The sequence below is a fragment of the Balaenoptera physalus genome (assembly GCF_965194825.1).
Source record: "Balaenoptera physalus genome assembly, chromosome: 19".
Lineage (NCBI taxonomy): Eukaryota > Metazoa > Chordata > Mammalia > Artiodactyla > Balaenopteridae > Balaenoptera > Balaenoptera physalus.
The window spans coordinates 4,564,835-4,590,313 of NC_138900.1; the positions used below are offsets into that span (position 1 = coordinate 4,564,835).

The following is a 25,479-nucleotide window of genomic DNA, read 5'->3' on the forward strand; positions in this document are numbered from 1 at the left end:
ATGATAAATCCAGAAGATAAATAATAAGTAAATACAATTATAAAACAATGTAATCTGTGGTATTCTAAATACTTCTTCCTTCAGTACAAAGAAGGGACTTCTGTTCTAGAGGAGTACATAATATGAGAACTGGAAAATATGTTAAGAACCACTGACTTTTGAAATATCCAGTTCAGCTAAATACATGATATTTTAAAGGCTAAGAATTGGGAAAGTAATCAGAAATAAGAATTATGATTTCATGCCTGGAATTAAATAATAGTCAATAAAAAAGAGCAATTTCCTAACTATGGAGAAACCTTTAAGTATGCAATGCTGCAGTCACAAAATACCTGTACTACAGAGTAGGTGCTTTGAAAATGTATTAACTAAGTCAGAGACAACACTGATATGGAATAAATTACAAAATGAATACAGACAAAATATAATGCAAGCAAAGGTAAATCTCATAGTTTTAAACATAAGAGAAAGTTTTAAAATCTTAGGAAATAAAGCTACATTTTCATACCATGCAATGTTCTAAGGCCTATAAAGTCATTAACTTATTTAAATATTCTTGAGGTAAATTTTCATAATTTTTCAGATTAAAAAAACAATGGCCCATGGGGTTTATATAGCCAATAACAATTTACACAGAAAGTAAACTTGAGAGCCAAGATTCGAACCTGGGCTGCAGGCTCACATCACACGCTCTTAGGCACTAAACACCACTGCCCACTCAGGAAGTAAGCACAAAGGTCACAGCAAATCCCAGCAGCACAGAGAATTGTTTCAAGAAAAATCACAGGAAGGCAGCACTAACAGTGCTACTGAACTCTCTCTCCTGGAAAGCGGCATCTGAGCCATCACTTGCTGAACATGTTGGTTTAGACAGCTAGTAGACCATGGTGTTGTCCTGATCAAGCTGCCCTCTGGAAGAGTAGAGATCTTTATACAGGGTGGGGGAAGAAGTAAGGGGAGGGAGTTCTGAAGCAACTTGGACGTTCAGCGGCTAAAATCAATATGCTAAGGAGGTAACAGTATGCTCCATCCAGATCAATAAACGATCTGAGGAAAGGTGGAAGAACAGAGCTTGTGCTTACAACTGTGCTGGGACAGTGCAAAAAAGAATACACTGACCCATTCTGTGGGAAATATACCACAGGTGTGGGGGAATAATGGAAGAGATTAAGGAGGGAGTCAGTGTGATACAGTGGGACATTTACCACTACTCTGCTATTTGCCCTGAAATGTACCAAAATGAATATCCTTGGATTCCTTTTTATAGGCATATATTCGAGAGTCTTGAATATTCCATGAGATGTGGACAAAAATGTTAATAGGTATTAAAAGCAAAATTCTAGAAATGGCCATCAAAAGGAGAATGAATAAATCCACTTTGTACATACACGTGCAGATGCAATGAAACTGTCAAGAATCCAGCAACTGGGCTTCCCTGGTGGCACAGTGGTTAAGAATCCACCTGCCAGTGCAGGGGACACAGGTTCGAGCCCTGGTCTGGGAAGATCTCACATGCCACGGAGCAGCTAAGCCCGTGTGCCACAACTGCTGAGCCTGCGCTCTAGAGCCTGTGAGCCACAACTACTGAGCCCACGTGCCACAACTACTGAAGCCCGTGCACCTAGAGCCCGTGCTCCACAACAAAAGAAGCCACCGCAATGAGAAGCCCACGCACCGCAACAAAGAGTAGCCCCCGCTCGCCACAACTAGAGAAAGCCACACAGCAATGAAGACCCAATGCAGCCAAAAATAAATAAATAAATTAAACAAAAAAAAAAAGAATCCATCAGTGGAGGGTAACCATGAGTGCAAGGTGAGGACAAAGCGTTGAAAGGAAACAAAGTTAGCAACAGGCTTTTGCCAAGGTTTGAACTTTAGGGAAGATGTGATTATTTTAGCTAAAAAGAAATAACATACAAACCAAATTATTAATTACATAACATATTTTCTAAATAGAAATTCACCAATTTTGGCATGTTAACCTTTTTGAGGCTGTGTCCTTATATTTGTTACATAAAGGTAATAGTGTTTATTTTGCTAGCCTCCTCTAATTATCTGAAATCATGTATTTGGATCTCTTAATACAATCACAAACATAGAGACATGAGATGAGGAATGCTCTTAGTATACATGGCAGTGGATATATAGTTACTATGAATCAATGGAAATTAACATGTACTTATCCAAAATTAATAAGTTCGGACTTCATAATGATCATCAGAACATAAGCAACCTCAAGGGGAAAACAACTCAATGACTCATAGTGGGGAATGGATTCTAGTGATTCTACTGAAGGGCAGTTGTTAGTAGCAGGAGGTTGTAGAAACAACTTTTGGCAGTGCCATGGAAGAGGTCGACGTGGGAAGAGGTGGTCAGTAACATAAGCAGTTGACTGTAGCCAGAGAACAGGAGAGCACTGGGATGTGGGTGAACAAGGACCAGGTGAACTTGTTATGGAATCCAGTTTAAAACATGAGGATCAAAATAGCCATCAAGTGTTAACTGAAGAATGTAATTTCCAAAACATTAGAAATTTTGGGGAAAACACAAGTGTTACAAGCAATAGTGGTGAGGACGTACATGGAGCGGAAGAGATTGGCTAAGTTCCCAATAAAATACAATAAGATATTTAAATATTAGTTTAATATACTAAGATGTACAAAATGAATCTAGACAGGGAGATTCATTATTAGAATAAAGCATTTGAACCAAAATATAAAAAGTCAGTAAGATTCAAATAAAATCCAAGAAGTTGTATTTAGAAAACTTAAGGTATACTATAGAAAAAGAAAAGAAAAGCTTAATATACCCTATACAAGTTATGGGAAATCAATTTAATGGTATTTCTGGGATGAACACAGTAACTTAATAGAAAAAAGTATACTCTCAAAATATGCAATAGGCCCAGTTTTAAAAACCCAATCAATTTGAGAAAAAAGGTACTTTAATAGCAGATACTACATCAGGTGAAAGAAAAATAAAGGGACTAAGATAATTTTTTCACAAAATTCAGTAGTGAATAAATTTGGGGGAAACTGCTGCTGAGCCATAACTTTCAACACTCAGAAAGGAAATGTTGTAAAATATATTAAAAATGTTTGGGCTTCCCTGGTGGCGCAGTGGTTGAGAATCTGCCTGCTAATGCAGGGGACACGGGTTCGAGCCCTGGTCTGGGAAGATCCCACATGCCGTGGAGCAACTAGGCCCGTGAGCCACAACTACTGAGCCTGCGCGTCTGGAGCCTGTGCTCCACAACAAGAGAGGCCACGATAGTGAGAGGCCCACACACCGCGATGGAGAGTGGCCCCCACTTGCCGCAATTAGAGAAAGCCCTCGCACAGAAACGAAGACCCAACACAGCCATAAATAAATAAATAAATAAATAAATAAATAATTTTTATAAAAATTTATTACTCCATCCAAGCGGCCCCATAAATTGCAGATATAAAACAGAATCCTGAGTGTCGTCAAAAATATGTAATTAATGATTAAATAAATTTTTTAAAGTTCATTCATAGAACATGGAAATGTGCATAATGAAAACGGCAGTGGCTTAAACATAGCAAATTAGGGTAGACTTAAAAAATGGGGGCATCATTTACCTTCCTAAGTTCCGTCAATATGATGCATCACAATCATATTTGTTTGAAGGAGACTGAACAATGGTGCATGCATGGGATGAACAATTTGGCATGAAGAATAGTTTGACCGACGCCTCACAGATACACAGCTGTGACAACGTTCTCCCTGGGATAAATGTGTATGCCTGTGACTGCTGGTTCAAAGGGAATGGTCACTAGCTATTTGATCAACAATGCCACGCTCTCCTTCAAAGACAGTGTAACACTCCACAAAGAGCAGAAAGACAACTACAACCACTTACTGGTCAGACTCTCCTGATACTTTCTATCTCAGCATCCTAGGACTTGGGATCACTCAGTGGCTTAAATGGGCACTTCTGTAAGTAGCGGGATGGCACTGTAGTATATTAATCAGGGTGTTCTTCAAAATTTTTCTGTTACAAAGTAAACTCCCTCCATAGGTAAGTTCACCAGTTGTCCATCATCCAAAGTGAGGTATCACAGCAAAAAAAGAGGATGATATTCCAATTTCAGAAAAGCAAAATTACACAAACTTAGGAGAATATGAGATCTGGAAGAGCCAAGGTTTGTCCACATTCTCAGACTAGGTAGAGCATTAGAAGGAGGAAAAGACAAGATATGGAAGTAAAGGAAGGAGGTCAGCTTTTGCAGGGTCCTTTAAAAGGAGCTGTGTGCTCTGCCCACAGACCCCAGGCTGAGTGCCTGAAAGAGAGATATGCTTCCCATGTGGGACTGGGTTTCAAAGAGACAATCTCTGTGTCCACTGTCTTCACAGTACTGCTGAGTAACAATCTCAGAAGATCCGCCCCACCTGTTATACACTCCTGACATGTGGCAAAAGCACGCCTAAGGAAATGGCTGTGCAGCCTGATGAAGCAGAGAGGCCCTGAGACAGTCCCAAGCAGTTGCTCGGGGACCCAAATACAACAGAAGGGAAGCCAATGTTTCTCCATCTCCTAAGAAGGTCTCCCAAATACGGGAACTGAGGATGGAGACCTGGTCAGGCCCTGGAGCCAGGACTACAGAGAAACTGAAGGATCAGCTGGAATCAGATGGAATTGAGTACAAAAGGAGAGACCAAAGGGGAAAGAGGGTCCCTCTGAAACAGCCCTCCTCATCCCTCTCAAAGCCAAGGGACCAAAAAGGTCACGGGAGCCAGATAATACAGTGTTGTAGGGTGTGAAAAAGACTTTGCCTTTGTCTCTGCAACAGCTGAAACACCACTGGAAGGTTGGAGGATAACTTTTTGCATGTCTGCAGAACAGAGTAATAGGAGGAGATTTCCTTTGACTGCTCACAAGTACTTTTCCCACAGACCTCGCTTATTTGGGGAAAGCTTCTCAAACAATATTTGATGAAGTAGCTTCCTCTCTGACCATCTGAGCTCTTAGCTGTGTTCACATCTTTGAAACGTTCCCCCCATCTGTTTTTTTTCACTATTTTTACCTCACCCTCCACAGCCCAGGGCTCTCTTTCCCTTGCTTCAAAATGGAAAAAAATATTAAGATCAGAAAGACAGATGCCTGCTTATAAGAAAAGAGAAACATGATGTGCTGGGGCTTTTCCAGAATGTAAACCCAGCCCTTTGTTCACCTAAAATGAGAGAATATTACAGGTGGACCTACAAAAATATTTCACTAATTTGTCCACCGACTGCCTTCTTCTGAATGCTTAAAGAACATTTTACATATAGACATCTAGCTCTCTTCCAAGAATTACTGAATCAAAAGTACAGGGGTAAAACCAGGGAATCAGATATTTTTTATTTTACTACAAGGTTTTGTAATTATTCAGGTTGTGGAAGCATCACTAATCTAGTGTAAAGTGGGTAGATCATCTGAAGAAGGGGGAAGGTTAAAGTCCAGATCCCACGTCATGAAGCTTTTCATGTCTGAATCAACACAGCTTCAAATCTCCCTGAAAAACAAGGATCTAAAATGCAATCAGCAAAGCAGGGCTCCCCAGAGACTCTCAAGGGGAAAATGTAATGATATACAGGGCAGATCCCAATTTCTGGAGGGAAGTTATCCTCACCCAGGGAGATCAGGTTCCTGTAGGTCTCCAGCATCACGTCCCTGTACAAGGCCCTCTGACCAGGGTCCAGGCATTCCCACTCCTCCTGAGAGAATTCTACGGCCACATCCCTGAAGGTCAACAGCACCTATAATGAAAAACACATTTCTCTAAGGGACCATGGGGAGAGTTCTTATCTTCACACAAAATGATAGGAGAGAGGTGTAAGGATTGATTTGGTTGGAGAGAGTATTTTGACAGATCAGTGTAAGATAATTTTGAGCAAGTCATATATCCCTAATTCTGTGCTCTTACACTTTTCAACCACAGAGCATAAAACTCACAAAATCACTATGCATTTCACATTTCGTGGACAGTAAAAGAAATCTACAGATAAAAAATTCATCATCACAAGGTGGTCTATATAGAAGTCCTAGGTAGTACATTCTACACGCCAATGATATTTAATTTCTTTGATGAGCTGGCACGTAAGTGGTGTCTTTAGGGATTACAAAGTTCACAGTAGCTTTAAAGAAAGTTTAGAATCTAAAAATTGTGATGATGGTTATAATAGCAAAGACAAAAAGGTTTTCAACATTTACCACGTACTAAGCATTACTCTAATTGTGTATCATTTTGTGCAGTAACGTTAGAGAAATATCTGTTCCCACCTTGTCGAGGAGACATCTGTGTCACAGAGACTCTAAGAAACTCACCTCAGGTCACACAGCTAAGAAATGGCAGAGACAGCTCCTGAATTAGGTGGTCCAAATTTAGAACTGAACCCAAAGAATCACAGTTAAGTAACAGATGCAGCATTAAAAGTGCACTGATAGTGGGTTTCCTAAATGAGAAAACTTGAAGGAAGTTCAAAGCTAACAACATGAAACTGCGTAAAAGATCATTATAGGGGGGCTTCCCTGGTGGTGCAGTGGTTGAGAATCTGCCTGCCAATGCAGGGGACACGGGTTCGAGTCCTGGTCTGTGAAGATCCCACATGCCGCGGAGCAACTAGGCCCGTGAGCCACAACTACTGAGCCTGCGTGTCTGGAGCCTGTGCTCCACAACAAGAGAGGTTGCGATAATGAGAGGCCCGCGCACCGCGATGAAGAGTGGCCCCCACTTGCCGCAACTAGAGAAAGCCCTCACACAGAAACGAAGACCCAACCCATAAATAAATAAATAAATAAATAACCCCCCCCAATAAAAGGAAAAAACAAAATATATATATTAAAAAAAAAAGATCATTATAGGACTTCCCGGTGGCGCAGTGGTTAGGAGTCCGCCTGCCAGTGCAGGGGACACGGGTTTGGGTCCTGGTCCGGGAGGATCCCACATGCTGCGGAGCAACTAAGCCCTGTGCGCCGCAACTACTGAGCCTGTGCTCTAGGGCCCACGAGCTACAGCTACTGAGCCCGTGTGCCACAACTACTGAAGCCTGCGTGCCTAGAGCCCGTGCTCCACAACAGGAGAGACCACCGCAGTGACAGGCCAGCGCACTGCAGCGAGGAGTGGCCCCCGCTCACCACAGCTAGGGAGAGCCGTGCGCAGCAACAAAGACCCAACGCATCCAAAAATAAATAAATTTATATATAAAAAAAGATCATTATATACATACACACGTGTGCACATAATGTATTTCTCTCCTTACTACTATTAACTCAGTAATGCAATAGTGTAGAAAAAAATCTAAGGCCATGGAAAACATTTAAGAACAACTTTCAAAGGTTAAAATAAATATAAAAGTTATTCATGAAATAATGATGTGTCTTTTATACACATCGTAGGTTTCTGCTTGCATACACACATGCACACATAAACATACTTTCGATAAAAGCAATCTTCTGTGAATGACAGATCTTTCTGAATAAGCTTTTTTAATCTATCAATTTTTTACTCCTGTATTTTAGCATTCTTGGTAAAACAAACATTTATAAATTGTACTTAATTCTAATTAGGTTGTTGTCAACATTATTCTATATTTTCCTAGTGTAAAAAAACTACAGATATTTTTTAAAATATAGAAAGTTTTACCTTCAATCTCCACTAAATATTTATTGTACATATATGTACAAGAAATATAAAAAGTTCTATTCATTTAAATTTTGATATTTGGCCATTAACATAAGCCAAATAAACTTTATGCAATAATAAAACAATGACTGAAGAGTAGAAAATTTATTAACACTATAGTTTAACAGATTAAAACAGAAGAAAAGATTTATAAAGGTAAATTTTTGAAGAACTTATTGGATAATTAAAAATCATGCCAGGGCTTCCCTGGTGGCGCAGTGGTTGAGAATCTGCCTGCCAATGCAGGGGACACGGGTTTGAGACCTGGTCTGGGAAGATCCCACATGCCGCGGAGCAACTAGGCCCGTGAGCCACAACTACTGAGCCTGTGCTCCGCAACAAGAGAGGCCGCGATAGTGAGAGGCCCGCGCATCACGATGAAGAGTGGCCCCCGCTTGCCACAACTAGAGAAAGCCCTCGCACAGAAACGAAGACCCAACACAGCCAAAAATAAATAAATAAATAATAAAAATAAAGGAATTCCTTTAAAAAAAAAAACATGCCAAATAGGAACTTAAAAGTTATTAATTAAGATAATTCCAGCAAACACCATGATCAGTAGTATGTAACAGAAGAAGCATTTCCACTGACGATGAGGATGATGCAAGCGATATTATGGCCAGGGCTCCTGCCATTCACCATTGCATATTATGCCTGAATTGGGACCAGCAGAAGAAGGAAAAGAAGGAAACACAAAGATAGAGTCAAAGAGTTGGAAATGTTATTATTCAGATGACACGATGGCAACCTAGAAAAAGGTGTTTTAACTATAAGAAGTAATAACAACATACTGAAAATAATTTTTCTTCTTTAGTAATGGTAATTTAAAACAATACAAACGACATGAGAAATAGTCTGCATTTCCATTAGCAAATATACCACGACACCTATTTACATTTCTAGACCTAGAAGAAACTATAAAACTTTACTGAAGGACAGAAAGTCTGAAAATCACAATTCTTACTTGGAAGATGTGGTGACATAAAGACCTCAGTGATTGCAAATTCAGAGCAATTCAAACGCAAAAGAAACATGGATTTTTCAAATAACAGTCTGCTGTATCTAGGAGACTCAACATAACTTTGAATTGAAAAAAACTAAATAGAGGGATCTGCCAAATTTCAAATGAAGCTATTACTGCATATACTACCTGAAACTTTAAAATAAATAAAATAAAATAGCTACAAGATATCCAAAGAATCTCAACTAAAGAGAAACTTAGACATTATTTTAAACAATAAAATATTAGGACTAAATGTAATGTAATATTTTTTGTAATCGTGCAACAGGTGAGGTATTCCAAAGCAAGATCAAAAATCAGAGGGCATAAAGGAAAGATTTAGGTTTCAACGCTGTGTACTAAAGAATTTGGCAGGGCTTGGTCCCCGGTTTCCAGAAGTTAACATTTTAACTCTTGCAATTTCCTTAGTGGTTGCAGTGTCTTTATTACTCATGGTGGGCCCTGATAACTTATGCTAAAAAGATGACTTATGGTGGGCCCCTAGTTTGACAATGGGATGACTCAGGCTGGAAGGCTGGTCATTTCACAAAGACCAACCAAGTCACTAGAGGTTTGGGGCTCTGAGCCAGGTGATATTAGCCCAACCTCTGAGGAGGGGAGAATCCTGGAGATTCTTATCCATCATGCCTATGTAGTAAAACCCCAATAAAAACAGAGACCCCCGAACCGCAGGTGTGGAGGACAGGAGGCTGTGGGGCTGCGAAATCCGGCTTTTAAACCAAAAAAAAAAAGCGAAACTCTCTCACCCGAACGCGTCTGCCGCTCATTCCGATTCACTTCCGGGTCTGCAGGACATTGCGCCCGCGCGGGCGGAAGAGGCGGTACAGAGGGCGGTGTCTGGGCTGCGCCCAACGAGAGAGAGGATGAGGAGAATGGGCGGGACTAGGCAGGAAGCGCAACAGAGTAGGGGCGGGGTCAGTGTGGGGGCGGGGCCTGGCTTCCCCTCACTCCGCCCCTGGCTGTTTCCGGATCTGTTGCTCCTTCTGTCCAACTGTGTTGTTTTCTCTGCTTTTTGATTCCTTTAAATCTCTTTGATTTCCTCTGGAGCAGAGCTGCTTCCTGCCTGTTCTAAGTTAATGTTTCAAACAATTTAAGGCGAAAGAGAAGAACCGTAAGGGCCACATGTATGGGAAGCTGAGATGTTTTCCTCAACAAGTTGAAGATGGCAAAATTCAAAAGTTTTTTGTGCGAGTGGATGGAGATATGTGTCTTGTAAGCGAGGGAAATTGGAATGTGATCACGCAGGTGATCCGCTGGGAGGAAGCCTAATTGTTCTCTCCAGAGGCCTGCTTACAACAGGGCAGCTGGCTTTTCCCAGAGGCAGTGACTCCAGAAAGCTAGAGAGACCAAGGTGGAATCAACAATGTCTTTTATAACCTAACCACAGAAATAACATACTGTTACTTCTGCCAGATTCGGTTGGTTACACAGACTATCTCTGGTAATTTCTGCTGCTGCTGCTGTTCAAGCAACCAATTGTCCTGCTTCTTCAAGAACTGAACAAGTTCCTGAGAAGCAGGATTTTTGTGCTAAAACTGGGAAATTCCTAGGCAAATGGGGAGAGTTGATCACACTAACTGCTTTGCACTCACCTTCCCAACCACCCTCCCCCCTGCTTGCTTTCTCGCCTTCCCTCCTTCTCCTCCTCTTCCTCCTCCCCTTTTCCCCACCTCCACTTCTTGTGTTCTCTCTCCTCCTCTCCTTAAATCCCCCACCTTTGCTTTCTCCCTCCCCTACTCTTCCCACCTCTCCTTTCTCAACTCTTCTACTCTCCCATCTCCACACATTCTGTTTTCTCTTCTCTTTCCTCCTCTCCTTTTCCTATTTCTTTACTTCCAGAAGAGAACAGAGAAGACAGAAAACACATTCTTGGACTGGGTCCTGGTGAGACCATTGGCCAAAGAAATGAAGAGAGTGTGTCACCCTCAAGTGTGTGAAGCTTGTCAGGTAGTATAACAGGAAATAAAAACTGAATCTGAGAAGCATGCCCTGAAGAGCTCTTCCACCAGGGGAAACAAAGACAAACCAGGTGATAGTAGACAGGTCCTTCTCACTTTGGGCTACCCTAGTTCCCCCAAACCCTGTGGTTGGTACCTCCTTGGACTATTCATAGATAAATACTGCCATGGCCATGGGATGGGTGGCCAGTTATTCCATTACCAGGAACTTATCAACTGATGGAAGTAATAAAATAATGTAAGTTATTTCCTTGAGGTCCCCAAACAGAGTAAGGGTGTGTGAAAATTAATAAACAGAAACCTCATTTAAAATGGAGTCAGGGACAAGGGATTCATCTTCAATATATACAAACAGCTCATGCAGCTCAATATCAAAAAAAACAAACAACCCAATAAAAATTGGGCAGATCTAAACAGACATTTCTCCAAAGAAGGCATACAGATGGCTAAAAAGCACAAGGAAAGATGCTCAGCATCACTAATTATTAGAGAAATGCAAATCAAAAGTACAATGAGGTATCACCTCACACTGGTCAGAATGGCCATCATCAAAAAAATCTACAAACAGTAAATGCTGGAGAGGGTGTGGAGAAAAGGGAACCCTCCTACACTGTTGGTGGGAATGTAAACTGGTGCAGCCAATTCCTTAAAAAATTCCTAAATTCCTTTTAGCTCCTTAAGAAACTAAAAATAGAACTACCATATGACCCAGCAATCCCCCTACTGGGCATATACCCTGAGAAAACCATAATTCAAAAAGAGTCATGTACCACAGTGTTCATTGCAGCTCTATTTACAATAGCCAGGACATGGAAGCAACCTAAGTGTCCATCAACAGATGAATGGATAAAGATGTGGCACATATATACAATGGAATATACTCAGCCATAAAAAGAAATGAAACAGAGTTATTTGTAGTGAGGTAGATGGACCTAGAGTCTGTCATACAGAGTGAAGTAAGTCAGAAAGAGAAAAACAAATACCGTATGCTAACACATATATATGGAATCTAAAAAAAAAAAAAAAAAAAAGGTTCTGAAGAACCTAGGGGCAGGACAGGAATAAAGACGCAGACGTAGAGAATGGACTTGAGGACACGGGGAAGGGGAAGGGGAAGCTGGGACGAAGTGAGAGAGTGGCATGGACATATATACACTACCAAATGTAAAACAGATAGCTACCAGGGAAGCCCCTATCCATTCCTCTTTGATGGGCATTTAGGTTGCTTCCACATCCTGGTTATTGTAAATAGTGCTGCAATGAACATTGGGGTGTATGTATCTTTTCGAATTATGGTTTTCTCCAGATATATGCCCAGGAGTGAGATTGCTGGGTCATATGGTAGCTCTATTTTTAGTTTTTTAAGGAACCTCCATTCTGTTCTCCATAGTGGCTGTATCAATTTCCATTCCCACCAGCAGTGCAAGAGGGTTCCCTTTTCTCCACATTCTCTCCAGCATTTATTGTTTGTAGATTTTTTTGATGATGGCCATTCTGACCGGTGGGAGGTGATACCTCATTGTACTTTTGATTTGCATTTCTCTAATGATTAGTGATGTTGAGCATCCTTTCATGTGTTTGTTGGCAATCTGAATATACATATTTTTAATTGTCTCATACCATGTCTCAAACCAAACCCAGTAAATAAATATCTCTGGGGGCAGGCACCAGTCGTTATACTTTTTAAAACTCACCATGTGATTCTGATGTGCAAATTCAGATACAGCTTATTTTCGTGCTTATCACCCTACATAATTATGCTTATCACACTTCAACCTAAATATGAAACACCTGGAATTGTCACTCAGCACCAAGATACTGGTTCAAGAGGGCTGGCTTATGCCCGAGAACTTGTATTCCTTACAAGCTACAGGGCCCTGGATTTCACTGTAGGTACCAAGGTCCTCTTTACTCAAGTCAATAAAATTTGATGAAAAAAAATAAAGAAAATTGACCTGAGGTGATAAGGAAAAATCAACACACCTGCAATGTATGTTCTATTTCAGAGAAGTTTATTAATATTGAAAGAAATCGATCAAACATAATGCTGCAATGGTTTTTGATAACAAACTGTCCAGGTTAAGAAAATAGTTCCCATTAACCAAGGTGAAGAGAATTTCTACTGAAACTCTTCCGCAGTGTCAAAAATTCTACACACAGGAAAGAGCATTGTTTAAAAAGTGCAGACCTTTTCCAAAATCATAAAAAGGCCTTTTGCTCAGTTACCCAAATTTCATTTATTCACCCACACTGATGAATTTCATAGCACCCTACTGACATTACAGTGTAACACGGTTTCCTTGTATTGACTCCGTTTCTTATACACGTAACTGACAAAGGACTACATATGACAATTTCACAAGCTCTATTTTAATACAACATGAATTTACAAAATGTAAAGTCAGTGATTGTCCCTTAGTCCCCAGTTGAACTTGGAGTTCCAGAAGTTGCACAGGTACCACGTGGGGAAGTGCTGATTCACCAGACACAGGTGCTCCTACATCTTTCCAATCCTCAGTCTTTCAGTCTCGTCCAATCACGTGAGACTTGAGGTTGAGCCTCCTTCCGTGGGGGGGGGGGGAGGGAGGGGGAGGGGTCACACAGTCAATGGGAGGAAGAGACCAGGAGGTCCTCACAGAGGACACTTACTAGGACTGAAGAACCTGTCCCTCAGACTCCTCTATGATGTGAGGGCTCCGACCAACAAGTGTAGACCTCTTGAGGAAGCTGAGAGCACTTGAGATTCAGAGCTCGGCCATCGCTTGTCCAGTCTCAGAGAGACAGTTCTGTCCAGCTGGCCTGAAACGTTCATGGTGGGTGTTGGGGACACTGCAAATCTCGACTGGGCTCAGGCAACGTGAGTTGGATGGAGTCTGCAGGTCAAAGGTGGACATCAGGGGACTTCCCTGGCGGTCCATAAGACTCTGTGCCTCCACTTCAGGAGGTGCAGGTTTGATCCCTGGTCGGGGAACTAAGATCCCGCAGGCCACACTGTGCGGCCAGAAAAAAAAAAAAAAAAGCTGGGCATCAGGGCTGGTGTCTTCCTGGTCACGTGGGGTTGCTTGTTGGGATCCAAGACCAGGTGTACGAGGGGAAGTTGAAGAGCCTGTCGGCCCCAGACCAGGTCACTGAGAACTGGACTGGGAGCTGTAGGATAGGCTGAGTCTTGCTTTTTTGTGGGGAATTCTGGCAAGTCTGGAGGGGATCTGGGAAGACCTCTCAAATCATGCCTCGATGCTACATCCAGAGTTCTGGCTACATTGTTGTGTGGCAGGTTATGGGCTGGGCTTTGAATCCCCATCAGGACAGTTGACTTGTGCCTGGAGGTCACAGGCACAATCCAAGGCAAGTGTCTTCCCATTGGACTGCAGAACATCACAGGAGACACCGTCAGGCCTGCTGGCTGTCAACTTGGCCATGAGAGGTGCATCCTGGCAGAAGCTCTTTAGAGCTTGGTGGGCGAGGCACTGGAATCCACCTCATGTCTTGGGTCCACAAGCACTCAGTTCAGGGGCTTTCTTGAGAGACTGTGTAGGGCAGAATCATCTCTTATTAGGGTTCTTGACTGGTGGCTGACCTGTGAGAACGGGGCCCAGGACAGATCTCCTCCGGGACGTTTGGACAGGCATTGGCCGGGTGGGATGCTGTGGGAGAAGGAAACTCATTTAGATACTTCAGGAGTCAGAATTATCAAACTGCAGGCAATCCAGGACTGACAGTTTCAACCATATCATAATAGAAAACAGGAAAATCATAAGCAACTTAGGACAAAGGGAACCTGGCAGACTAATAGGCAGAAAATAACAAATAAAGCTAGGATTCTCTTCTGTATCAGGAGGAAGAGGAACAACCAATAGAAATAGACAACACATGCAAAATTAAATTTCACAAAGACACACAAATGGTCATTACACATTTGCAGATACCCACCTCAGAGGTGGTCAAGGGAAAAAATTACAATACCAGTCTGAGTTTTGTGCCTATCAGATATGGTATGAAAACTTCCCTCATATTGCCTGTTGTTGAGGTCAAGGGTAAAAACATTTTCCTATGCAGTGTGGAGAATGTCAACAGCAACTATCCTTCTGAGGGCAATTGGGAGTATTTACAAGTTAAATGATCCCTTGTCTTGACATGAAGTCAGAGAAGGCAGCTGATAAAACACTTCACACATACACACACACACACACACACACACACACAAAACACTTCACACGTGAGCTGAAAGGCTTCCACTAGCATTTGCTGGCCTACTTGCACAAAATAGGAAAAAAATTCAAATAAAAAAAATTGAAAAAAAAAAAATGGGACCAGAATTTTGGATTACCTAACCCATGGAGTAAAAACAAAAAAAAAAAGGAATATGAAAAACACAGAAAAAAATTAGAATATGAAAAATACAGGGAGAAAAAAAAACCAAAACAGGACTCGTAGCATCCAGCCTGGGTTTAACATAATCCTGCACACATGAGGGGCATAGGAGTGAAGCACAATGGGGGTGGAGGGGAGAAACAGCAGGGGAGCAGGGGCAAGACTCACCCTCACAAAGGCACACGAGTCCACGGATTCCTTCCAGGGTCTCTTCCTCTTCTCTTGGCGTCTCCCAGGACACGTCTGTGGTAGAGGATTTCTCTGCCGCTCCTCTTGCCTGCAGAAGAGTTCATGTTAAGTGTCTGGATGCCCTCACCTTTCTGTCCTCACCAGTGACTGGGAACCAAGAACACTCTGGGAACCCAGTCCTAGCCCTTGTTTGGGGGTGAAGGAGGCGTCCAAGACCCTGTGACCTTTGCAAAGCCAAGTCCTTCCGTGACTTCAGAGGCAGCCCTCACTTCCAGGAAGCACCTCCTTCCCTACCGTGGTTTCATCATTGAATACTTTCAGGTGGTTCTCTGCCTGCCATGTGCATCATTCCAAGGGAGTTTCTGGCCCTTCCCCCTTCATGATTCTCAGGACTAGAATGAGCTCTGAGTGTGCAGCCCTGGAAGGCACAAAGCTCTCGAATGCTGCCCTTGAGTTTCCCGGTCTGCGCCTGAGATATCTATATAGAGAGAGTAGAGGCGCAAGACAATCTCCCTCGGTACCACTGTCCCCCAAACCATTCTGACCCTGTGGTTCCTCACCTCAGTTCTGATTCCTTCTCTCTGGCAGCCGTGTTGACGGACCCTGGAGTCTGGAGGTCCTGGGGGTTCGTGGGTTTCAGATTCTCCTTCTTATTGGAGCCCGAAGGCTGGGGAGCAAGGGCCCCACCCCAGGACTTCATGGGGCACCACTTGCTGATGGCCAAGTGTCCAAAGGCTCCACAGTTCCTGCATTTCACCTGGGGGTGGAGGAGGAGGGTGGGGTCAACAGAAATCACAGGCAACTTTCTTTTTTTTTTTAATTAATTAATTTATTTATTTTATAGTTGTTTATTTTTTAGGCCATGCTGTGGGGCATGTGGGATCTTAGTTCCACGACCAGGTATCGAACCCACACCCCCTGCATTGGAAGCGCGGAGTCTTAACCACTGGACCACCAGGGAATTCCCTGTAGGCAACTTTCAAAGGTTAACACAGTTGACTCTTCAATGACGCGGGTTGGAACTGGGCAGGTCCACTTACACTCAGATATTTTTCATAAATCTGGACTATAGTACTACATCATCCAGAGTTGGTGGAATCCTCGGATGGGGAACCTCAGGTACAAAGGACCAGAGGGCTGGCTATAAAGTTATACATGGATTTTCCACTGACTAGGGTTTGCTGCCCCTAACCCCTTTGTTGTTTCAGTCACCTGCATAAGGACAGATTTTTGAAGTTGGATATCGGTTTGGGATAGAGGACATGGACTAGAATTGCCAGAACATTCGAGATACTGTGGTGCTGCCCATGGAGCGTGTTAGAGAGAGATCAAGGAGAAAAGAACTTAGTGTCTAAAGGTGAGGAAAATGAACCAGATTTGTGCACTGGACAAACACCAAGCTTGACATGACACTGAACAGGGAATAAGGTAGCTCCTCAGAGGAGCTGATGGGCCAATCACCCAGCTGAGGATACTACAAACCAGGCCAGCCAGACTTGGATAAGAACATCTGAGTCATAAGACACAGACGTTCCCGAGTTCCCTGGTGGACCTGTGGTTAGGGTTCGGCACTTTCACTGCCATGGGCGGGGGCTCGATTCCCTGGTCGGGGAATGAAGATCCCGCAAGCGTGTCCATGGTAAAAACCACTCTCTGGGCTTCCCTGGTGGCACAGTGGTTAAGAATCTGCCTGCCAATGCAGGGGACACGGGTTCAAGCCCTGGTGCAGGAAGATCCCACGTGCTGCGGAGCAGCTAAGCCCATGCACCACAACTACTGAGCCTGTACTCTAGAGCCTGCGAGTCACGTGGCACAACTAATGAAGTCCACGTGCCTAGAGCCCATGCACCGCAACAAGAGAAGCCCACGCACCACAACAAAGAGTAGCCCTGCTCGCCGCAACTAGAGAAAAGCCCACGCGTAGCAACGAAGACCCAACACAGCCAAAAATAAAAAATAAATAAAATAAAATAAATTAATTTTTTTTTAAAGTTAATTTAAAAAAAAAACACTCTCTGGGATCCATGCAGACACCCTGGTTCTTGAAATATCCAAGCTTCCACTTACCTTGGTACCCTTCTCTCCTGAGAAGGGAGTCTTCTGCCCCACTGGTTCCCTCTGTAGGGGCTTCACATTCTGGGCCATAGGGGGTCTTTGGGGCGGATTGTGAATGTTGTGACCTTTTATCTGTCTCATGTCCTTGGGCTTCTGGTCATTCTTCCTCAGGAATTGACTGTTCAGTTTTCTAGTCACAAGAAAAAAATAAAATATCACTTATATGTGGAATCTAAAATATGACATAAATGAACTTATCTATGAAACAGAAACAGACTCACAGAAATAGAGAACAGATTTGTGGTGGCCAAGGGGGAGGTAGGGTGGGGGAGGGATGGATTGGGAGTTTGGGATTAGCAGATGCAAACTATTATATAAAGAATGGATAAACAACAAGGCCCTATTATATACTAAAGGGAACTATATTCAATATCCTGTAATAAATCATAACAGAAAAGAATATGAAAAAGAATATATACAAACTGAATCACTTTGCTGTATACCAGAAACTAACACATTGTAAATCACTATACTTCAATAAAATAATTATTAAAAAATAAGGTGATAAATTTTTTTTAAAGTTTCTCCACTATATCCATGAAAATTCAATTAACAGTCAAGCTAGGAAGAAAAAAAGAGTACTTTATTCCAACCAAACTGAGGATGATAAGCCAGGAGACAGACTCTCAGAAACTCTGAGAACTGTTCCTCTGGTCAGGAATTAGAGATGCAGTTTTATACTTCTCAAGACAATGAATGATGTATCATATGGGCAGGTTAACATTATACCTAAATGTCATCAGAGATATTTTGGTTAGGTATGCACGGACAGAGTGAACTTTTAGGTCAATAACATCCCATGTACAGGATGAAAAAGAAATAGTAATCTTAAAAATTGCAATATTAATCTTAAAAATTACATACTAAATTATATTAAGGGAAAGAAAAGACAATTTTGCCATAGAAACAGAAAAGAAAGGGTCAGGACATGCTATATCGGATCTTGGGGCTGACTTATTTGAAGGTCTAGAATAAAGTACGCTTTCCTCTTCAAATTTAAATGACCAAAATCAAGTAGCGAGGAAGCATTTCCCAACCATAAAATAAGGTAGAATAACTCTTGCTTCCACATTGCACTAGGAGTTTCACACCTGAGGTGCCGCTCTGTTTTGTGTACAGGCTTAGGGTCAGGGTTCTGAATTTCAGCCAGCTGCAAACAAGTTCTCATGAATACACTAGGATGAAAGATAGATTAACAAATTGCTTAGGGTTTTATAAAGCCCTTGCTCAAAGGGTTCCATAACTGTTAATCCACCACCACACACAAATCAGGTGCTTGGTGACCATTCTTTGAAAAGTTTGACATTCATTGAAAAATTAACATTTTGGAAGTATTTTGTGAATCAGTCACCGTGCTAAGAAATTCTATTAAACAATGAACGAATCCTTACCTCAGCGTCTGAAATGGCCCTCTGTTGATTGATCCCACTCTCCTAGTTCACTGACGATAAACAGTAATGAAAAGTAAAGTGTGCTTTTGCTGTCTGTCCAGAACCGCCCAGATATGTGGACACGGGACAAAACCACCAGAGAGAGAGTGGTTACCAGGATGCCTGGAGAAGAGACCACTGACCAGAATTCCTTCTTCTGCTGGGCTTTATACTGTCTTAGGATCCCCTGGACTTTCCCTCCCGATAACCTCATCATCCTAACCTAATCACGTGCTAACCAATCACCACCCACAATCCACTGACTGGATGCAATGTTCTACTGGGTGTTTACCGTTCCTTCACACTCTCACTTTCTCTCAAATTTGTACATCAGAAACAATACGCTGTATTTTGGTCTTTGCCATTTTCTATGATTTTAAAACTACATACGTATAACTATGTAAGTTTAACAATATATACTATGTCTACAATATTTATGCATATGTTGCCTGCAGGAGAGGCTGTGCATGAGTGGGGATAGTGTGTATATGGGAAATCTCTGGACTTTCTGCTCCTTATTGCTGTGAGCTAAAAACAGCTCTGAAAAATAAAGCCTATTTTTAAAAACATATATCAACATGCTGGCTTATTCTTTTTGCATCTTGCCAATGAGAACTCAGTCTTCCCAGTGGCACTAGCTCAGTGACAACCCAGGACTTTGGAGACCCTGACCTCCTGGACACCAATGAAAACCGAGGTTAAGAATAGCCTGGCTCAGCCAAGATACAGTGGCAACCTAGGTGTCTCTCAGAGGATGAATGGATAAAGAAAATGGTGTATGTACATCAATGGAACATTATTCGACCATAAAAAGGGAAAGAATGTTGCCTTTGGTGACAACATGGATGGACGTTGAGGGCATTATGCTAAGTGAAAGAAAGCAGACAGAGAAAGACAAATATAGTGTGATCTCACTCATATGTGGAATCTAGAAAAGAGAATCAAACTCATAGATACAGAAGACAGATTGGTGGTCGCAGGGATGGGGGCACCAAAAGATGCAAACTTCCAGTTATGAAATAAATGTCACAGAGATATATGTACAGCATGGTGACTATAGGTAAACTATTTAACTGTGTATTTGCAAGTTGCTGAGAGTAGATATTGGTTAAATTGGTTAAGTCCTCATCACACACACACAAAATTTGTAACTATGTATGGTGACAGACGTTCTGCCTGTGCCCCCAGGACCGGGTCTCTGATGCTTCATGGGGTTGGGATACTTCCCCTCTGAGGATGGCAGGGGCATCTCTGAAAGCAGTCAGGGGAGCAGAGCTCAGCTGAACCCCAAGGAGTAGGACAGCAAACCCACAAAGCCTGGTCTTCAATGACAGGCCCCCAGGCTGGTGGGAGAGAGGTGTTGGGACAGATTTCTCACTAGCACACCTCTCGGAGTTTCCAAAAAGAAGAAGCCCTGAGGCCAAATGCCCAGTCACATTCTTCTCAGGGAGCTCTGCATTGCACTCAGAGCCACTGTGTATTTGGTGTGTATGTGTGTGCCAGCATGTGTTTTGTTATATTTGTGTGTGTGTATCTGTGTGTGTCTGTGTATAGGCTCAATGCATGTGTGGTAGAGTGTGTCCACTGTTATGGCTCTCACCCCATACTTACAAACTCAGAGGCACTGGATAATGGACCTGGATAAAACGCAGATTTGTTTGTAGGGAAAAAAAACCCCAAAGGATTAATTCGAACTCCATTTTTTAATGTTCCTTAACAAATCACAAAAGCAACCAGTGCTCAATTCTGAAAATTCAACAGAAAGTAAGTGTAGAAGATTGCGGGAACCATCCAGCACTCTTGAATTGAGTAAGTAGCATTTGTTTGTCTTGTAGATAAAGGAATGGCATATCTGACCACCTGATCCACATTGTCTATAATTCCAGTTTAATTGTCGTTGAACTCTTGGTATCATACTCCCCCTTTTTCTTTTTTTTTTTTAAATTTATTTATTTATTTTTGGTTGTGTTGGGTCTTCGTTTCTGTGCGAGGGCTTTCTCTAGCTGCGGCAAGCGGGGGTCACTTCATCACAGTGCGCGGGCCTCTCACTATCGCGGCCTCTCTTGTTGCGGAGCACAGGCTCCAGATGCGCAGGCTCAGTAGTTGTGGCTCACGGGCTTAGTTGCTCCGCGGCATGTGGGATCTTCCCAGACCAGGGCTCGAACCCGTGTCCCCTGCATTAGCAGGCAGATTCTCAACCACTGCGCCACCAGGGAAGCCCTCCCCCTTTTTCTTGTATCTCTTTGAAAATCCTTCTCAGATACTTTGGTTTCATTTCTTTGCTCCTAATTTAATGGTAGTTCGGCTCAGTGGTCTGATAATTAGGAAGAACTCACTTTGGGATGGAAGAACGTGTCATCAAAGCAGAACATCCACTGAGACCCACCTCCAGGAATAGAAAATGGCCTTTACCAAGCATTTCAAGATCCCTTCGCAAATACTATCTAGAGACTTGTAATTGGTTTTGGTAATTAGCAACTTCTGGGAAAAAAAAAGTTTTTCATAAATGTTCTCAACTCCCCAAGCCTGCAGGGTCATTGCCACTACAGGTGAAATGGTAATTGCAATTCTAAGGGGAGGTGAGGTCACTGAATCACAAACCCATATCTCAGGGTCTAGCTCCCTCCTTCTCACATGGTCATGATCATATACCGAGCATGCAGACGTGGGATGAATCTGGGAGAATATTTGCTATTTCAATCTGAGAGGCAAAGTCTATATGGTATGGATGCCTATCAGGAGTAAATGTGGGTAAGTGATCATATAAAAAGAACAGATTGCTCCAGGTTTGAAGTTGATCCAGTGCCAAAGCCTCACAGGAGGAGGAATAATTCTGAAGCTTGAGCTAAGTTAATAAAGAGAGATGGGGTCCTAGACCCGCCACCAATTCCTGATGCCTCCTAAAGTGACTTAGTGTAATTCTCAATGACAGTGATTGCTATTGTTTAATCCAAGTGAAGTGAAACCTGATTTTTAATTTAACCAATGATGATAGTTCAGAAATACAGTAGTCAGGTTACCTTACAGGAATCATAGAATGCATTTCCAGGGTTACTAGAGGTATGCCATTAACATCTCCATAATTAACAAAAGCTACAATAAATCTACAGGAATCATCTAAACCTGCAGAGAAACAGTGTATATAAATGACAATTGCTGGAATAGAAATATTTCCTCTACCTCTGGGTGTATGAAATTCCTTAAGGAGATATGAACTGAAAACATCCATTGCTGGTTAACTTTGGTAAGAGCGTTTTCTGTCTCCAAATTAGGGAAGGAATGTTTTTTTATGGTAATTTCATAAATGGGTTTCAGATAGCAGATATCAGGCACAAAAGTATCTAGTGACCTATTCTTTGATTTTAAAATATTCTTATATCAGTTCCAATGTATCTAATTTTATTAAAATACTTAAAACTTTATTCATAATTAGTATTGACCTATACAATAAATATTTAAAGGTAAATGGAAACTTGTTACAAAAAATATTTTAAAATACCATCAAATCTAAAATGAAATGAAAAAAGTATGAAAACATGTAAATATACACCTGTATTTTATTTAAGAACATAGCTAACTAGCTTTGTTAAATAGCATCGTGTTTAAATGCACTGGCGTTTTACCAACCTAGCAAGGTTCTAATTTCTTTTTTCCTTTTCATAAAAAGGCTTTAAATTTGGACAAATCATGAATTTATCTGCTTCAGCGTTTCTTATCTTTTCATTGAAAGTACTATTGCCAACTGCGTCACGAATTATGAAGAATACAGGGTGTACGACATACTTGGCTTTTATACAGTGGTCCATATGCTGCAAAGCTCTTTCAATGTTATATATTCAATTTCAGACGCCTGTTTAAGAGGAAAAATATATAAATAATTACTTATAAGTGGGAACTAATTTAAGTGAAGAATATTGAAATTTCAGTTACATGCTATAGAGTTCTGCCTCATGTTCCAATGCAGGAATCTCTGGCTCAGAAGAAAAATGTTATTCTTTGGGATTTGACAGTTGGCCACCAGGAATTTGGCAATAGGAATGATCTTTGTATTACAGACTACAGTTGGAATTCTGGGGAATTTCTGTCTTGTTTACCATTTTCTCTTCCTTTACTTCACAAAGTGCAGGCTTAGGTCCACAGATTTGATTCTCAAGCACATGACTGTACCAATCTCTTGGTTATTTTCTCCAAAGGAATCCCTGAAACATCAGCAGCTTTGGGGTTGAAACTTTATTTCAATGATTTTGGATGCAAACTTGTTTTCTATATTCACAGAGTGAGCAGGGATGTGTCCATTTGTACCACTTGAATCTTGAGTGTCTTCCAAGCCATCTTGATGAGTCCCAGAGACACTAGGTGGGCAGAGCTTAAGGTAAAAGCTCCCAGGTTCATTGACGCCTTCAACACCCTCTGCTGGATCTTGAACATGATGTTAAATATTTTGGTTCCTTTTCATATGACCGACAAAAGGAACAACACGAACATCATAAGGAAAAAAGATCATGGCTACTGTTGTGCAGTATATCAGGGCAAAATTACAGAGTCATTCTATCTGCTGTTGGTATTATTCCATGATGGTTTCTGTTTGGTGCTGATGGTCTATGGTAAGATTTCTTGCCATGTCAGCCTCCCAGATATCTGCCCACAAGGTCTGGTGGAAGAGAAAATGATGAGTCCCTTTCCTCTCTCTAAATTTAGATTAACAGGAGACAATATTTGCGTAGCTAGTTCCTTAGGACATAGTGACTCTGGTTTTGGTAAAGGAGTACTCTCATTTTTTTTTTATTGGTATTTTCCTCCCAGAGATGGTCACTGTTTTTCTTTGTCCCTTTTCTCTACGTTCACGCGAATCACCTCATTGTTAATCGTTTTACTTAATACAGATGTTAATAAATAGATAAATATATGATCTGAAATTAGTAACAATTTAGTTTCTACTCTACATTATTTTATCTTTCAGTACTGTTTCATATCTCATAGTTTAGGGCATGGCATGAGACTGTTCCATAATGCATGTAGGGAATTCCCTTGTGGTCCAGTGGTTAAGATTCTGTGCTTCCACTGCAGGGGACGGGTTCAATCCCTAGTTGGGGAACTAAGATCCCGCATGCGCCATGGTGTGGCCTAATAATAATAAAAATGATAGTAATTCATGTAATAGTTTCCTTTATGCTTTTGTTTGTAGCACAAAGCAAATGAATCTTTCTGTTCCCATCCTCATATTGAGCCATGCATACTTGCATCCATTAATCCAAATTGGGATGGGGTAGATTTCTGCAGTATTATACATGTATCTTTTCAATTAGTGTCTTTATTTTCTTCAGAAAAATACCCAGAAATGGAACTGCTGGATCATATGGTAGTCCTATTTTTTAATATTTTGAGGAACTGCATACTGTTTTCCATAGTGGCTGTACCAATTTACATTCCTACCAACAGTGCATGAGGACTCCTTTTTCTCCACACCTTCACCAACACTTGTTATTTGTTGTCTTTTTGATAACAGCCATTTTCACAGGTGCAAGGTGATATCTCATTGTGATTGCGACTTGCGTTTCCTTGATGATGTGGAATCTAAAACACAAAACAAGTGACTGTATAAAATAAAACAGACAGACTCACAGGTACAGGTATAGAAAACAAACTAGTGGGTACCACTGCGGAAAGGGAAGTGGGGAGAGGCAAAATAGGGGAATGGGATTAAGAGACACAAACTATTACCTATAAAATAGATAAGCAACAAGGATGGTATTGCACAGCACAGGGAAATGTAGCCATTATTTTGTAATAATCTATACAAATATTGAAATACTATGCTGTATACTTGAGACCAATAGAATATTGTAAATCGACAATACTTCAATTAAAAAATTTTTCTAACGCTGATAATAACCCAACTGTCCTTATCAGGTCAGATTGTGGATGCTCAGAAAACTCCATGGGAAACAATGAGGCTTCCAGAATAGATGAGGAAACATGAGGGGAAGTTTCCCTATCCAGCTAGACTTTCTATTGTTTCAGGATGCCCCGTTCAAGCACCAGTGCTAACTTAACCAATTCAATATGTATGGCTGTGAGTATAACTCTATACTGTTAGTCCCCGAACAATAATGAAAACTCTCGATGATGGATTCTCAGTGCCCAGAAGACTAGTTAACTGCTCATAAATCTTAACTTAGGAAAGTTCATCCAAGCACCTACCCCTGATACCCTAGGTTAACTATAAAATTCTGGAATGGGCCCTGGGTGGTGTGGAACACAGCTGTGAAAACTTCCGGATCTTATCATTGTCAGCCTGATCTAGATCCCACCCTGTGAGTAAGTTACACTATCATAGATGGATCCATTGATTAGATAAAGGTCCTTGCCTCCTTTCTCGGTCTCAAGATCCTTCTCAAAGCCATACTTAGAAAATATACATGCACCACAATGTTCATTGCAGCACTATTTACAATAGCCAAGACATGGAACCTAAATGTCCGTCAATAGAGGAATGGATAAAGAATATGTGCTATGTATGTATACAATGGAATATTACTCAGCCATAAAAAAGAATGAAATAATGCTATTTTCAGCAACATGGATGGACCTAGAGACTATATATTAAGTGAAGTAAGTCAGACAGAGAAAGACAAATGTCATATGATATCACCTATATGTGGAGTCTATAAAATGATACAAGTGTACTTATTTACAAAAGTGAAACA

The 25,479-nt window shown here is 41.5% G+C and overlaps 3 protein-coding genes and 1 long non-coding RNA gene across 4 annotated transcripts in view; 1 reads left to right on the forward strand and 3 right to left on the reverse strand.

The window, feature by feature from the left end:
- The window catches only part of LOC309648353, a 351,118-nt gene that overhangs the window by 289,819 nt on the left and 35,820 nt on the right, over nt 1-25,479 (forward strand). The gene's annotated exons all lie outside the window — the stretch shown is intronic.
- The window catches only part of LOC309648210 (zinc finger protein 677-like), a 205,574-nt gene that overhangs the window by 60,476 nt on the left and 119,619 nt on the right, over nt 1-25,479 (reverse strand). The gene's annotated exons all lie outside the window — the stretch shown is intronic.
- LOC309648115 (zinc finger protein 525-like) overlaps nt 1-25,479 on the reverse strand; it is a 219,054-nt gene that overhangs the window by 9,276 nt on the left and 184,299 nt on the right. The window lies entirely within an intron of this gene.
- Nucleotides 12,593-17,492, reverse strand: LOC309648296 (protein FAM90A27P-like). Its single transcript, XM_082436798.1, has 4 exons — nt 17,295-17,492; nt 15,788-15,984; nt 15,207-15,315; nt 12,593-14,311 (listed from the first exon to the last, which is right to left on the reverse strand). Exons 1-4 carry the CDS (start codon nt 17,421-17,423, stop codon nt 14,210-14,212), a joined length of 537 nt encoding a protein of 178 aa, XP_082292924.1. The 5' UTR covers nt 17,424-17,492; the 3' UTR covers nt 12,593-14,209.

Coding starts and splice junctions, on each gene's coding strand:
- LOC309648296 (XM_082436798.1), bottom strand. CDS start 17,423: ATGAGACAGATAAAAGGTCACAACATTCACAATCCGCCCCAAAGACCC. Junction 15,316..15,787: donor GAGAAGGAATCAGAACTGAG/GTGAGGAACCAC, acceptor ACTCTTCTGCAG/GCAAGAGGAGCGGCAGAGAA. Junction 14,312..15,206: donor ACTCGTGTGCCTTTGTGAGG/GTGAGTCTTGCC, acceptor CTTCTCCCACAG/CATCCCACCCGGCCAATGCC.